We start from the raw sequence: 14,359 nt of genomic DNA on the forward strand, positions 1-14,359 counted from the left end.
AATGGTTTAAGAATGAGGAACAAATTACAGTGTAAGAAAATCAATTCACTGTTGATATTGCAAAACACGAGTAACACCTACACTGACCACACTCGGGGATTAGAGAATTCACAAGCAGCTTCTCTAATAACGGTTTTGTAGCAAAGTTTTATTTTCTTCCACCAGACAGTAATATAAACATTTGTATTTGACACAGCACAGTGAAAGATGGGTGCCCTGAGAGCAGACTTCCTCCACCCATTTTAGACTTTTAAGACAGGAAAAAAAACTGCTATTGGCTTCAGTCAAGCAGTAACACCCATCTTTTTCCTGAGACAAAACACTGGTTCATTGAGGAACTCAAATATTGAAAAATTCTTTCTCAAAATGTAATACACTGAGGCTGAATGTACATAAATTGTAAACACTGAAATAAGTTAAAATCCTATTCTACACAAAAACCATGACCTGTAGTGTGCAAATGAGGATTCGTCAATCCATATATTGTCAACAATAAAGCTCTGCCTGGCCTGCTGAGCCAAAGTCATAATTGATATAGTGTCACATGACTTTGAAGGTAAACAGCCAGGTGACCGTTTGCTAAACCACGCCCCTGTGCCGTGTGTTAAGCTTTCCATACGTATACATTATTGCTACATAAGCTGCATGATATAATGTTAATGCTAGAAGACAAGGCAAACAGATCGCATCTTGCACCAGCTGATTATCCATGCAGCACTGAGATGAAGAAGCAGCTCTTCATGTGCTGCAGGTCAGAACTGGTTAGCGCCATTATTATCGCATAGTATTATAATTAAAATCTTAATCCTCCTCACGTAACCCGTGGTTGGTTCGGGCGCTAACTACAGAAAGCAGTCATAGATATACTCTTAAGTATAAAATAACATGAAATCACACAAAATTATGTACTTTAAATTTGGAATAATTGAAATGAACATTAAGTTACTACCACTGTTTTTAATTTTGTAAAGGCTAAAAAAGGACATCACCCTCCAAACACTCACTCTCACATCACACTGTTTAATCAGATGGAGAAGTCCAAAGATTGATTGACCTGCACTGCCTAGTCGTTGCTAAGCTGTATTTGGACAGTCGCTGTTTGGGGGCGGGGTTTAGCGAGCGGTAAGTTGTCAGTGCCTGCAACAACGTCGCATCAAGTTTTACAATTTAAAAATAGAACTAGCTTTAGGTCAGTCACAACTTTGGTTTAGGGCATTTCAGTCAACGCGGAGTCAAAGTCTAAATGTTTACAAAGTCAAATTGAGAATATGTTAACATATTTGCTTTTTGAAAGAGCTGTACATTAAAAAAAAAAACATTAAAATTTGAGATTAGGTTCTGAAAGACGTGCCTTCTCTATTTGATTCTTTGCATACATTATCAGTGCAATATATGCTGAGTATTTTCATCTTACACACCTTTACTCTTTTTGTGTTTACTTCATCGTCGGGTAACCACATATGAACCAAGACCTGACTGTACTGCTGCTCAAAGCACACCAGGAATTCACAGTTGGCATTTAACACTTACATCACATGTTGATTTTGTAAGACGTATTGACTGCAGGAGCAGTTATGGCATCTCTGAAAATATGACATCCGTCTCTGGCTGTGGATGTAACACTCTGGCTATGTTTAGATGGAATTGTCTGCCTTCAAGCTTCACAGGTGGCCTGTGAGCAAAAGGTGCTGCCTCCTTCCTCTTCAGCATGGTGCTGGCAGGCACTAAAGTTCATCACGCGGGCTGTCTACTGTGAACAGGGGGCAAATGTTGGACAGAAATTATGAAAATAAGCACAGTGGCGAGAAAGAAACAAAGAAAAAGGTTGACTATTGAAGTAGAATAGATACAGTTTGAACTGTCTGTCTTATAGAAATGGGCAAAAACTGTAGGCACAGAGAATAGTGTTTTTCTTTATTAACCTTTTTTGTGCTGAGACGGAGTCTGTTTTCCTTCGCTGCGTCTCCCTGTTCCTGGACCTGTCTCAGTAGCTGTTTTATCTCTTTGTCATATTCAACCCACTCAGGCACAATCCTTGCTGCGGCCATTAGCTTGGGCTCCTTGGTCTTTGGGTTATTGCACTGCAGCAGAGAGGCAGACAAAACATCACTCGCACTGCCACAGCCACTTTTTCCCAACAAGTCAGATCGTCATTGCCAGCACTGTCTGTGGCAGGCATTTGAAACTAATTTGATTTCCAATTCTGTTAAAAGGACATTAGCCAGTGTCTAGTGTCTGAATTACCAAGCGGTGTCCTATACCACAAAGAGACAATACTTCCTATTTCAGTCTACTGGAGCCTGCCCAGTAATTCTCTAAATTAGTTTAGGAGACTACAGTATTGCTCCTCAGTTGTCTCCTAAATGCCAAGTGCCTCATGGACATAAGTGGCTGGGAATATGTTCTGGCTTTTCAGCACTGCAGCAGCTACGGTTCACTATTATAATCAACACTGCTGAAAAAAAAATGGTGGTATACCAGTATTATTCCTGTTATCAGCATGTTTCCACAGGTAAAAGAATGATTCAAGTAAATAATGCATAAGGACTTCACTATCTAAATAAAAGAAACAATTAGATTTGATGATGAATGATTTAGTAATTCCCAAGTCTGGGCCTCACCAGGTCTATAGTCTTTGCTGTGACTTTAGAGGTATCATCACACCATGTCTCACACCACAGCCATTCCTGAGGAAGAGACTTGATGGCCACCTGGTGGATCATGTTGTTAGGGAGGTCCTAGAACCATTATAAAACAAAATATTACAGTGTATTACAAATATGATATATGAACAAAGTATAGTAGTAGACGTTAGAAGAACAATCTCTGCATCATATAATGCGATGTGTCATCTCCGAGTTATGTACCTGGTCCAGGTTGGACAGACTGTTAGGGTCTTGGCTCAAGGCTTGGTACTGGCCTCGTAATCTGTCTCCAGCTGCAATCTTACGGAACTTCTTTAAATCTACTACATAAAGAGCACTGAAATATGAAATTTGGGAGAAAAGAGAGGAGCAGGTGTGAGAAAACCATTCCCTGAAAGAGAAAACCTGTCAGGAATGATTTAATAAAAATTTAAAGAAGGCTCAATTAACAAAAATACCCCCAGGCATATTTAGATAATTGCACATAACATGGCATATTAATAAACCCAAAGGTGCAGAATATGTAGTTTCACTTTTCACTTATTAGATTTAAGTCTGCCAGAGGATATTCACTGCGTTATGTTTTCCCTGGGCTCACTGATGTGGATCATCTCTCACCCTTGCTGATTTTGTCCTGCACCACAGAGCTGAGCAGCACACTGGCATCCTATCAAATCACTAAGGTTTTCTGACTTGTCTTTTTTCCTGTCATCATCAGCCCATGGTAAAGTAAAAAGTTACCTTGACAGCTCTGTGTTCAGCTACTGGCTGCCACCTGATTATCCATCACACTGACAGAAGTAGAACTCTATACGTCCAGCAAGGAGCTGAACTATTTATTTCATACCTGGTGCTTCATTTAATATGTATCATGGTTGTATGCAATAAACTAGATACTAAGATATTGCTGCAAGAATTCCAACTATAATTGGTGGGGTTCATCACCATGGAAACTGGATGAACACAGCACTGTAGTGTAGCCACTGTGCCTTTATTAATCTATTTTAGAAATTTCAAAATGGTTTACAATCCAATATGGTAAAATCAATTATTTGATTTCAGCTTGTTGGTAGGATTCTGGGGAAAATGTTACAATCTTCTCAGAGCACCAACCTCTGGCAGATTGGTTAAATTCTACTGTGAGTAACGTGATATTTTAAAAATACAGGACAGATTTAGCTTTCTCTTAAACAACACTTTCCTGAGATTCAGATAGATTAAGGGGTAAAAAACAACAAAAACAACAGCACCTTTAGTCTCTCAATACAAGAATACAAAAATGCAGTGTCTTTTTCTTTCCTGTCATATTTGGGACATGGGAAGAACTAAAAAAAAAAAACTCTTGCAGAATAATGAATAATTCCTCTAGATGATTTACTGAATCCAAGCCAATATAAAGGCAAAGTGAAGAATGTATTTTTATTCAGATTCAGAAAAACTGTTTTTAGACTTTGTGACAAAGTACAGAGACAAGTCATGAATGTCCCCAACTAAATGAACTCGGTGAACGGCCTACAACGAAGATAGTGGCTGTAGAAACACAAAGTTCTGAATGCTAATATTCTGCTGCCTATGTTGCAAGAAGCAGTGACCTTCATTTTACCAAAAAATAACAACACTAATAATAAACGACAGTAAAATATCCAAATCTCTTGCCATGCCTTCAAACCTGTGCTGCTATAATCCATGCAAGTATACCTGATGTGGTATTTTCTGTGTCCCAGATGTGAGGCCCAATAGCCAGTTTTCCAGAAGCGATAGCCTTCCATCTCTCTGCGGCTATCGCAAAATGGTGTGTAGCCATAAGGAGCACCCTCCAGGTTTAAATCTCTCAACTCCTTCAGATCAGCCCGAACTATCTGAGAGAGCACAAGAACATCAGCAAGGACGAAGATTGACAACACCTGTGGTGTTCAAAATTTCATCCAATCTTCACACCAGAGCTGGGACTGCTCCAGACGAGTCTCTCATTTTGAGCCACATATTGCCCTTTCCTGTCAGTTAAAATTTGATCCTTACCTGGTCGGCATCCACAAAGATGATCTTGTCCACAGCCAAGGGGAACAGAACATCGAGGAATAGGATCTTATATCCCCAGATAATGCGCTGCTTCTCAGTCTGCTGGTGGAGCCAGCGGGGCCATTTGTACTGCACTAATTCATACTGAAAGCCATATGACTCTGCCATGTGAGAGATGGTCTCCTAACCGAAAACAAAACATCAGGCACAAACACCAGAGGTCAAAGAAATCAAAAACAAGAGCATGTTTTTTGTACAACTTAACAAATGCAAAATTAGCAACGTTCAATCAGCTATACCTCACTTAAATGTATTTGGTGTATATATTATGTATATATGGTGTATATTTTGGAGTACTACAGTGTTTGATATTTGCTTTCATTACACACAATTATGATTAGTTGTTGAGGAAACTACAACTATGCAAACAAAAGTAGTAGGAAGTTTTGAAGAAAAATATTCCATAGAATATGTATATCTAACTATGAAGTGTCAGCCAGCCATTGATGAGCAGCTATATTTTGAGCATGAAAAGTTAGATAAGGCATGGTAATTGCTCTAGAAATGCAGTAGTACTGTCTTCTCAGACATTGTTGATCTTTTGGCATAAAAAAAAATCAGTGGCACAAGGCCAGAATTAACAGCAGCGTAACATACTGTATAGTGTAAGACATTTGAATATACTATATACGTAAATGAAGCTTTACTCACTAAAGATGACATTAACATAAAAATGCAACTTGTTTAAGTTTCACCTCCTTCAGGCAATTTTATTTGCTATTTTTGCAAGTCAACATGCCACAGAGGGCACTGAATACATACACCGTCACAAAGGAAGGAACAACCCACAGACATTTTCTTTACTTAGTATAAATAAATCCCTGCAGAACAGGGATCATGTTATTTTGAACAAGCAGGAAAAAGAAAACACTTGCATGAGAGTCAGGGAAGTACCTTAAAAGATGGGGAGAGGTAATTCTTGAGGAACCAGAACTTGACAGGTGTTTTGGTATGCCGAAGAACAGACAGCATCATTATTCTGAAACAGAGATAGAAAGATTAAGAGATGAGTCTCAGGACCAGGACCAAAAGGAATATATTCTGTAAGACCTGGGAACTAAGTGTGAGTGTGTGTGTGTGTGTGTATGTGAACTTAAAGCGACACACCTCAGAAAGCGCTCATACAGATGGCCTGAGGCCACAGAAAATATGTTTAGAACATCTTCTTTCTTCTTCTCTCCATCATCCTTCTTGGAGCCACCACCTGTGATGCTGTAAATGAGACCATACGACATGAGTCTGTTGTGTTTCGATTGATGCCTGTTACAGTACATCAGAACTAAGCCAGTAGCCACCATGCTTTTGTAAAGCCAGGAGTAGTAACAGTTACACCAGTTAGCAGAAAACATTTCCGAACCATGCATCACTGTGCACTAAACTGAGGTGTTTTATTTTAATGAAGCAATAATACAGGGAGTGAAAATGCTCTGGAAAGCTACAATTCTGACATTATTTTAACAGCAGTTCAGTTCCCCTGCTGGCTCTCTAACAGACAGAGTGAAGACAACTGTAACAATTTAAACAGCTCCTTACGCTTGCACACCCACAGAGCTACTACATACATACATACATCTATAATACAAGGTAAAGATTAAGAAAGATTCATTTGTATCAAATCACTTGACAGCTAACCACAGATGCACTGCTAAGATTTGAATGGGAACATTATGTCATGGGATCTAAAATTTTGGTAACAGTATAAATTAAATAAACACATCAGGCACCATTTTGTGAATCATACTACACAGCACAAAGTGCACGGTCAATCAAGTGCACTATTAAGTGAGCAATTCTGCCATATACTTTTTGTTATTTTTATTGCTGTCCAACAATATCAGCTCCTCTTTTAAAAGTAGTGCCACAATAACGTTCTCACAGTTTGGTAGTGGCATGAAAAGTATAGAGGTGCTTCTCCTGAGAAGAAGCTAATACTCTCCTGTGGAACGTGCAAACTTGTAGGTAATTTTACAGCAGCCTATTCTGCTAAGGGCAGATGATGCTTCTTTTTAATTCATAATTCATACTTTAAGCCTTGAGGTTTTAGACACATTTGGAATTCTGATATTTGTACAGTTGTGAATACATTGTGTAACCAGTAAATAAAAGTGTGAATAAAAATAAGTGTAGTGTTTTGCAAATTATCTGGATTAAAAAAAATAATAATAATAATTAAAAAATAAAGTTAATAAAGGTAATTTTTAAGGTACATTTAATTAGATTTGGCTATATGCAAAAAGAAAAAGTTAGCTACCGGAAAACTAATGAAAATAGCCTTTACATAGTGGCATAATCAGGACTTCTCTAACACATTAATACACTGGCACAAATGCAAGATCGCCTGCCGCATGTCATTCCTCTGCTCTCTTTCCTCCCATTACCTGTCCATTTCCACTTAAACCATCAAATAAAATGCATGAAAAAATTATTAAAAGAAATTAATAAATAATTCTTTTAAAAAAGCAATGCCTCAGGCACCATTTTGACAAGCCCTTTTGGGGATGAAAAGAGAGAAAACTTGTGAAAATGGATGGTCCTGAGAGAGAAGTTTAAGATGTCTGCAGGGAACTGAATAAACTTCAATTTGTCCCGGGGGTGTTAACATCTCCAGCCCTGTTCATTTGCACTGCATAAAATAGTTCTGCAATGACTTGTCAATTAACTTATGAGCAGACTGCCAGGAAATGTATAAACAATTATTATAATTTTTTGAATAGGAAGAAGAAGTTTGTGTGCCTTCACTACTTAAAGGAATGACAGTAGCATAGAAATATTTGCTGTGGTCCAAACTGTCCAAACAGATGGGAGGTAGACAGCCTGAAATGTGGTCAATCATAGACCCTCGCCTCCGTCTGTGGTGTATGCCAAGCTACCTAAATACCAAACCACCAAGCAAGGAAAAGGGCTCTCTGTGCTTCAGGAAAAAAATGGTGCAAAACACAGTGTGCCCACATAAAGACAGTGCCCATCAAGTCAGTTCTTTACCTTTCAGATGGAATTAAACTATTAATTAATTAAAAGAATTGATGAGCTAAAATGTTTTTAAGTTGAGATGACAGCACAGACAACAGAAAAATCCAGAGGGCAATCTACATGCTTGTGAACACACCAACATACCCCCACCGCTATTAAAGAGCAGTGGCTCATGATGCAAGGCACATTTAGCGGACAGAAATCAGGACTTGTGCTGGAGGGTAGATGTGTCTGCAGTCAAAGTGTGTGTCCTTGTCTGAAACAGACTGCTGATGAGGGAAGGAGTGTCTCTCCTACATTCAATCACAACCACTGCCATGGCCCCGAGGCTCCAGGAAGACACCAGTGACTGAGAGGGAGGTGTGAAGGGAGGGGTGGGAGCATAATGTTTGTCTCTGTCCTGTCCTCTAAAACCAACTCTCTGACACACACGCAAAAGTCTGACTGGTAAGCAAGTCACAACCATACTACACAAACTCAGTCATAATGTCAATGTTAATGTCTGTCCTTCTGAAAACATTTGGTGCATTTTCCTCCCTGTCCTTTACCAAAAGATCCTCCTAAAAATCAACGCATGGGTGCTCTCTCAGTGACCACTTGGCTTCTGGGGAGCCACCATACATCTGTGCGGTCTGTGGATACCGACTGTCTGCCATGACTAAGCCAGCCATTATAAAGGACCTCCAGCACAACATTGGGGGGCCCCACAGATAAGCAGCTTTAGAGGGTCAGGTGAGAGCCTGTTTGGCTGACTCACCCAAGATAATCTAGACCTCAGGATCCACAGAGTTCTGAATAAATCCTGAGCAGTGGACAGCACTAACTGGACAAAACTCTACTTATGTTTTTCCTTCCAACTCTGTGGACTGAGCAGGATTGTTCTCTAACATCTGTGTGGAGACTATCAAGAAATCGACATCAAGTCACAAGCCACAGAGTAGACGAAAAAGCCATAAGGACAGACAGCCGATGCATAGTACATATCACTCTAATGTGCACCTTATTTTCCCATCTTTTCCATTCTGAGATGTCATGCTGTTTGATCTAATGAATGGTCTAAAACTCGTATCCTGAAAAACACCCAAACATTAACAAAGCAAGGGGACAAGGACTAGGTACACATCTGGTCCAAGGCTTCCAATTGTAAGTGTAAAGTAATAAAAACAGAAGTTGTCTGAACAGGTAAGTAAGGATAACTCCACTGAGAACATATGAGATTTTGGTCAGTTTAATCACAAATGATGGAAAGTGATGGCAAAATATTTTCCCAGTCCTACATGGTTGAACTTTTTGTTGGTTTATATTTCAGAGGCAGAGTTTTTAATCATGAAGAACTACCAATGCACCGATATACATTTTACCCACGCAGCACATCATGACAGATGAAACCGCAACTAGTTTCTCCACCATAAGCAGCATCCTCATCACAACAACTTATTACTCTGTGGTCCAGTTAATCTTCACACTTTCTGCTTTTGCCCACATTGAGCCACAGTGTATACAAAGCCAAAGACAAACCACTCTAATCTTTCCACAAATCTCAAATATTACACACATGGCAAATATACTGTATGTTATGGAGCACTCCTTCCTATTTTCTGCATTCAGCTTGGAAAAAACACATTAATGGCCAAGACCCCATCTAAAACTCTCCACTGAAGGTGCTATCACTACTTGGTGAGATGTACCTTTTACCACTCCCTTCACCTAAAGCCAAACTCCCTAAGGTAACATAGCCACTGATGATCTCTCACACCCGGTGCAAAGGTGATAAATTAAGTAATGTGTATAAAGACATCTTTATTGTCCAACCAACAATATTTTGTAAGACCACAGGTTAAGGTCCACACAATGCCTGTGCTGAAATATTCAAACCCTTTTACTTTTACAAACCCTGCTTTAGTATCATGTTGTGCAGTCATTTCAATATGTATTTTTCTGGAACTATCATTCAGAGTCGTGTGGAAAACCAGTCTGTTCTGTTAATGGGAAAACAAATATTTTCTTGTGAGGGTTTAACTGTCAAACACTCAAATATTGTTCAACATTTTGTATCATCTGTTACTCAGACTAAACTACATTGGGTGGTTTTCAACAATGCTTCCTTCCAGTCTGTCTTTTAATTAGTCATCATTCCAGACATGAGTTGAGCTGCCTTCATTCACTGTTAATGGAAGGGAGAAGGATGTTGAGCTTAGACGCTCCAGTGCATCTTTATTTACACTGGACCAGTTGGACAAGGAGTGTTCAAGCACAGTGTAGCATATATAGTTACAGTTTTTTGCTCAACATGGTGAGTGGCTTCAAAGTTTTAAGATTTATGAACTTTTGTTTTGAAAGGAGGATACACTGGAATCATGCCAGAAGAGAGTACTCTCCTCTCTCCTAATGCAGTCAAATTTAGGTTAATTTTAGATTCATGCATTACAGGCACTTAAGGAGCAATTATGTCTCTTGAAACCATCCTATTCAACCTTTTGTTTAAACTTTTAATGTTATGAGTATTTTTATTACTCAAATAGAAGCATATCATGGGAAATGGTCTTAAGATTACATTCAATTATAAATCTATTCATCTATCCATCCACCCATCCATCAAGGCAGAGGCAGGCTATACAGGGTAGCCTAAATAGTGTTCTCCCCGGCGACATCCTTGAGCTCCTAATTAGCAGATGCCAAGGCCAGAAGGAATTTGTAATCTCTTCAGCCTGTTCTTGGTCTGCCTTGGGGTATCCTCCCAGTTGGACAAGCCTAGAATAACTCTACAGGATGTGTCCAGGAAGCATCCTGATCAAACAGCCAAACCACCTGAATTAGCGTCCTTCAACATGAAGGAGCTGTGAATCTACTGCAAGCTCCTCAGTCCATCCCTGAGGGAAAGCCCACCAAGAATGTGCTTGATCTTTTGCTGTGAATAAAGACACAGCTCTTACTCCAATTACACAAGGACTGGATGGCTCATAGCAACAGCAACATACTCCCAAACACTCCCTCCAATACTGACAGGGTTTTAGGAGAGTAAACAGCTGGTTCACAGTTCCATGACTAGTCTGACGAGTCTGTACTGCTCCTACTGACTGTGAGGTTAAGCAATCAGTTTGCAGAATTCTCATTTAACTTCACAGCTTCCTGCACTGCTGATGTCCTCTCTTCATTTTAGTGAGTGTTCGAGACATAAGGCAGCAGTTGCCAATTTAAGTTAATTATCAATCTTCGGTCTGAGGTTTCTTTGATATCAGGTATATTTATGCATCCATCCATGCTTGGCACACAAGTTCAGTAACAAAGCAACACAGCTTCATATCAGGCAGGTTGTGCCTCTCATTCAAGCCAGTGCAGGGTGCTTGCTGTTCTTGAGCAGAACTCTGGAGTCCCTCCCTGGTGCCCTCTCCAGGGCCCTCAATAGAGACTCAGAAAAGGCAAAGTACTCTAAATTGCTATTCAACAAATAGGCACAGACCTTATACATGTGTTCTCCCTGTTCTCCAGGGAAAACTGGATGGTTCCAGAGCTTGTGCTCTGTGTCGAAACAAGAAAAGACTTATCAAACTGGTGCTGGTCTACCCGGCACTGGTCTACCCTCTGTCTTTGTTCAGGCTCCCTTCACTAGACAGGTTGCAATCCACATGCCAAGAACTAAAGCTGCCACCTTTACCTGCAGGCTGATCGGTAACACATCACAGCTGATGACAAATCCAAGAGCACAGTTCACAACAAAATATTTGAATTCTCCTTACAATTTCAAACCACAGTTTATGTATGATTGTATCCACACGACATTATGTTTATGTGTATTGTTTACGCACTCAACACACACACACACACACATATATATATAAGTTTCAACACCAACCTGTAGAATTGATAATATTCTAAAAATGACCACACAAATAAATGAATATATGCAAAAGAAAACATGAAAATGTAAATGTCAGCTCTACAAGATTAGCATATCCTGTTAGAAAATAATATTAAGTCATTCTGATTCATTACAAAACTGAGAGTAGCACAGCCGTTGAACGCAACCAATAAACACTGCATGCTAATGAGTATGACAAAGAAGTTTTAGGTGTTAAATGGGTTGCAGCAACACTGCCTACCTTTTCTCAAAAGTGCTCCAAACACTTCATACAGCAAGCATTAAGTGAGGAGACAGGATCACACGGTTAAGTAGTGTTGGGGGAAACACACAAATGCACACACACACATACCTACAGAAGCACATATTTTTTGCAAGACTAGATCTTACAGCATAATATTGCAGTCTGGATCCAGGGGAGGAATAAGATCTCCTAAAACCGCAGTGTATAATTGACAAACAGAAGGAACATCAACAAACTCACCAATCAATGAGCTCACAGTTGTTACTGCCAGTCAGCTGCAGGAGGATTTTAAACCCACTTAAACCAACCAAATTTCAGCTGTATGTGAGAAAAGACTACCCACCTTGCAATGGAGTCCCATATGCCTTTGCTTTCACTAGCTTCACTTAAAAGATCTTCATTGATTTTATCTGCCTTTTTCTGCACCTATAATATAAAAGGAGACACAATAATGCTCTCACTGTTTTTTTATCACAGACTCTAAAATAATTTCAACATCCTCAAATGCACACTACAGAGAAGCATTTCAGCTTAAGTTCAATAATGTTATGTCCTACGAAGCATTTATTGTAAATATATCTAATAAACACACTCACTCTGACTTTGATGATCTTACTGTGGAAACTGTTCAGCACAACTATAACATCACCAGCATCTGCAGGGGAATCGGTTCCATCGTGCCTGAAAAAATGGATAAAGAATGAAAAATAATTCAGCCCTATGATCACAGAACCAGTACTATCACACATCATGCAACATTCAATAATAAAGGTTATCAAAAAACCCTTTTGTATCATAAAGTCCAACTGAAACCACAAAAGTTATCCCCTACAGTAATCAATAAATTTAATGATATTACTTTTTTTTAAATCAACGACAGAAAGAGAAAAAGATCTTTGGAAATATCAGAAATGCTCCTTTAAAGCCTCTGAGCCATCTGAGTTGGCAGACCAATGTATGTGTTTGATTGACAGGTGAGCTGGCAGACGCACAGAGATATGATGTAAAGAAATCTGCACTGATATGTGAAGTCTACAAGTTAAGGACTGACATCATTTAGCATCTAAAACCAACTAATGCTGACAACTGCATGTGAGATTTTAAGTAGCTAAATGTGATATAGCTGACTAGCTACCTTTAGGCCAGTGGCTATTACCGCATATTAAAATGCTTATTTAATGAACATCTGTTCAGTAAAAAAAGTACTCAATCAATCAGTGCAACTTAGATTTGCATGCTAATAGCGTGCTTGAATCCACCATTTAAGAGAATTTTATCATTTGTGTCAGTGACTGAGGTTGGCTCACATGCTTTAGCCATGGCAAGAGTACAAGAAAAATACATAGAACAGACTGTTCTGTGAGGGAGACAACAGCAGCTAATGGACAGACCACTGACAGAGAGTGAGAGCACACACTTAAAAGCGGATACTGGGACAGCTGCCAGGGTCACACTCTGACCATATTCATTATCCTCCATCATCATTAGGAATCACCTTACCATTATTTTATCCACCACTACTTCCCAGCCATGCTGTATATGCTGGTAGATTTAATGAGAGAGTCTGTACAGTATTGAGTGCGTAACACTGGCCTTTCACTGTAATTGTATTAGGACAGATTTGTCCAGGGGCAAATGTGTGCTGGCAGGCAGAATCTGCAGGGTCTGGTGGTCAAACACTTGAGAGCAAACTTCAGGCAGAGATGAGCAATAGGCTATGATGCACTGCAAGCCATTACGACCCCAATTCTTACTAAAGGCAAAAAACTAACCTTATCACTATGATAAATGCCCCCTCCTCATTTGGCCCAAAGTGCATCCCCTCTATGCTCAAGTGCTGCTTGTGCTTTGCCCCCTCTGCTGTCACTGTGGCAACTCAGCCTTTAGGGCTTGTGTTAGAAAGCACCAGAGATCAATCTGTATCCCTGCTCTGAGGAGCAGAGAGCTGGCCAGCTCATTCATCGCTGTCAGGGCGAGACACAGTAGCAGCACAGGGTGCAAGAGGAAAATGCAAGCTCTGGGACTGGAGAGCACAGACACTCCCAATAGGCTCTGATCGGCCACCTAACCAGAGCAGAGTGCCGCTAACCACAAGAATAATGACACTGCCAAGGTGAAAAATGACATCACCTCTTAGCTTCACCTGGAGGATTGGGGAATAAATCTTGGTTGTCTGATATGATTCCAGGGGAACCGAGGGCTGTATGTGTCCTAAATCTTATGTGAGGATAGCCAGAGAGCACAATATCAATGATTGTAGGGACATCTAGTATGGTGCACTACAGCTGCCTATGTAGATTCACTAACATGGTTGGGATTATCGCAATTTGAATGAGAGGGATTATAGTTATTTGTTATGTTACATAGAAATGATATGATAAAGGTACAAACTCCTTTGAAAAAAAAATGATAATTTGATTTGTTTTACAACAAAGTAGAGAGTGCCACAGCGTCAAAGGCATGGAAAATTGCATTTTTCAGAAAATGTATCAAACCAACCAAAGCACAATAGTGTTTCTATTCATCCAGGGAAATTAGACATCGCCAACGCATGCTGTCTGG

At 39.7% G+C, this 14,359-nt stretch overlaps 1 protein-coding gene across 4 annotated transcripts in view; it reads right to left on the minus strand.

Moving 5' to 3' along the window:
* Positions 1–127: 127 nt before the first annotated feature.
* uggt2 (UDP-glucose glycoprotein glucosyltransferase 2) overlaps positions 128–14,359 on the minus strand; it is a 35,126-nt gene continuing 20,894 nt past the window's right edge. For 2 of the 4 annotated variants that reach the window (XM_018673553.2, XM_051071170.1), the window contains exons 31-41: positions 12,394–12,478; positions 12,141–12,223; positions 11,795–11,818; positions 5,832–5,936; positions 5,619–5,703; positions 4,665–4,847; positions 4,344–4,504; positions 2,868–2,982; positions 2,622–2,738; positions 1,923–2,081; positions 128–1,747 (exon numbers count right to left, since the gene is read on the minus strand). In XM_018673553.2, the coding sequence (XP_018529069.1) occupies positions 1,655–1,747; positions 1,923–2,081; positions 2,622–2,738; positions 2,868–2,982; positions 4,344–4,504; positions 4,665–4,847; positions 5,619–5,703; positions 5,832–5,936; positions 11,795–11,818; positions 12,141–12,223; positions 12,394–12,478 (1,210 nt within the window). In that variant the 3' untranslated portion in view covers positions 128–1,654. Of the gene's footprint in view, positions 1,751–1,922; positions 2,082–2,621; positions 2,739–2,867; positions 2,983–4,343; positions 4,505–4,664; positions 4,848–5,618; positions 5,704–5,831; positions 5,937–11,794; positions 11,819–12,140; positions 12,224–12,393; positions 12,479–14,359 lie in introns of all 4 variants that reach the window. The other 2 variants (XM_018673557.2, XM_018673556.2) reach the window with 2 other exon arrangements.

This window comes from Lates calcarifer, linkage group LG1 (genome assembly GCF_001640805.2).
Source record: "Lates calcarifer isolate ASB-BC8 linkage group LG1, TLL_Latcal_v3, whole genome shotgun sequence".
NCBI lineage: Eukaryota > Metazoa > Chordata > Actinopteri > Centropomidae > Lates > Lates calcarifer.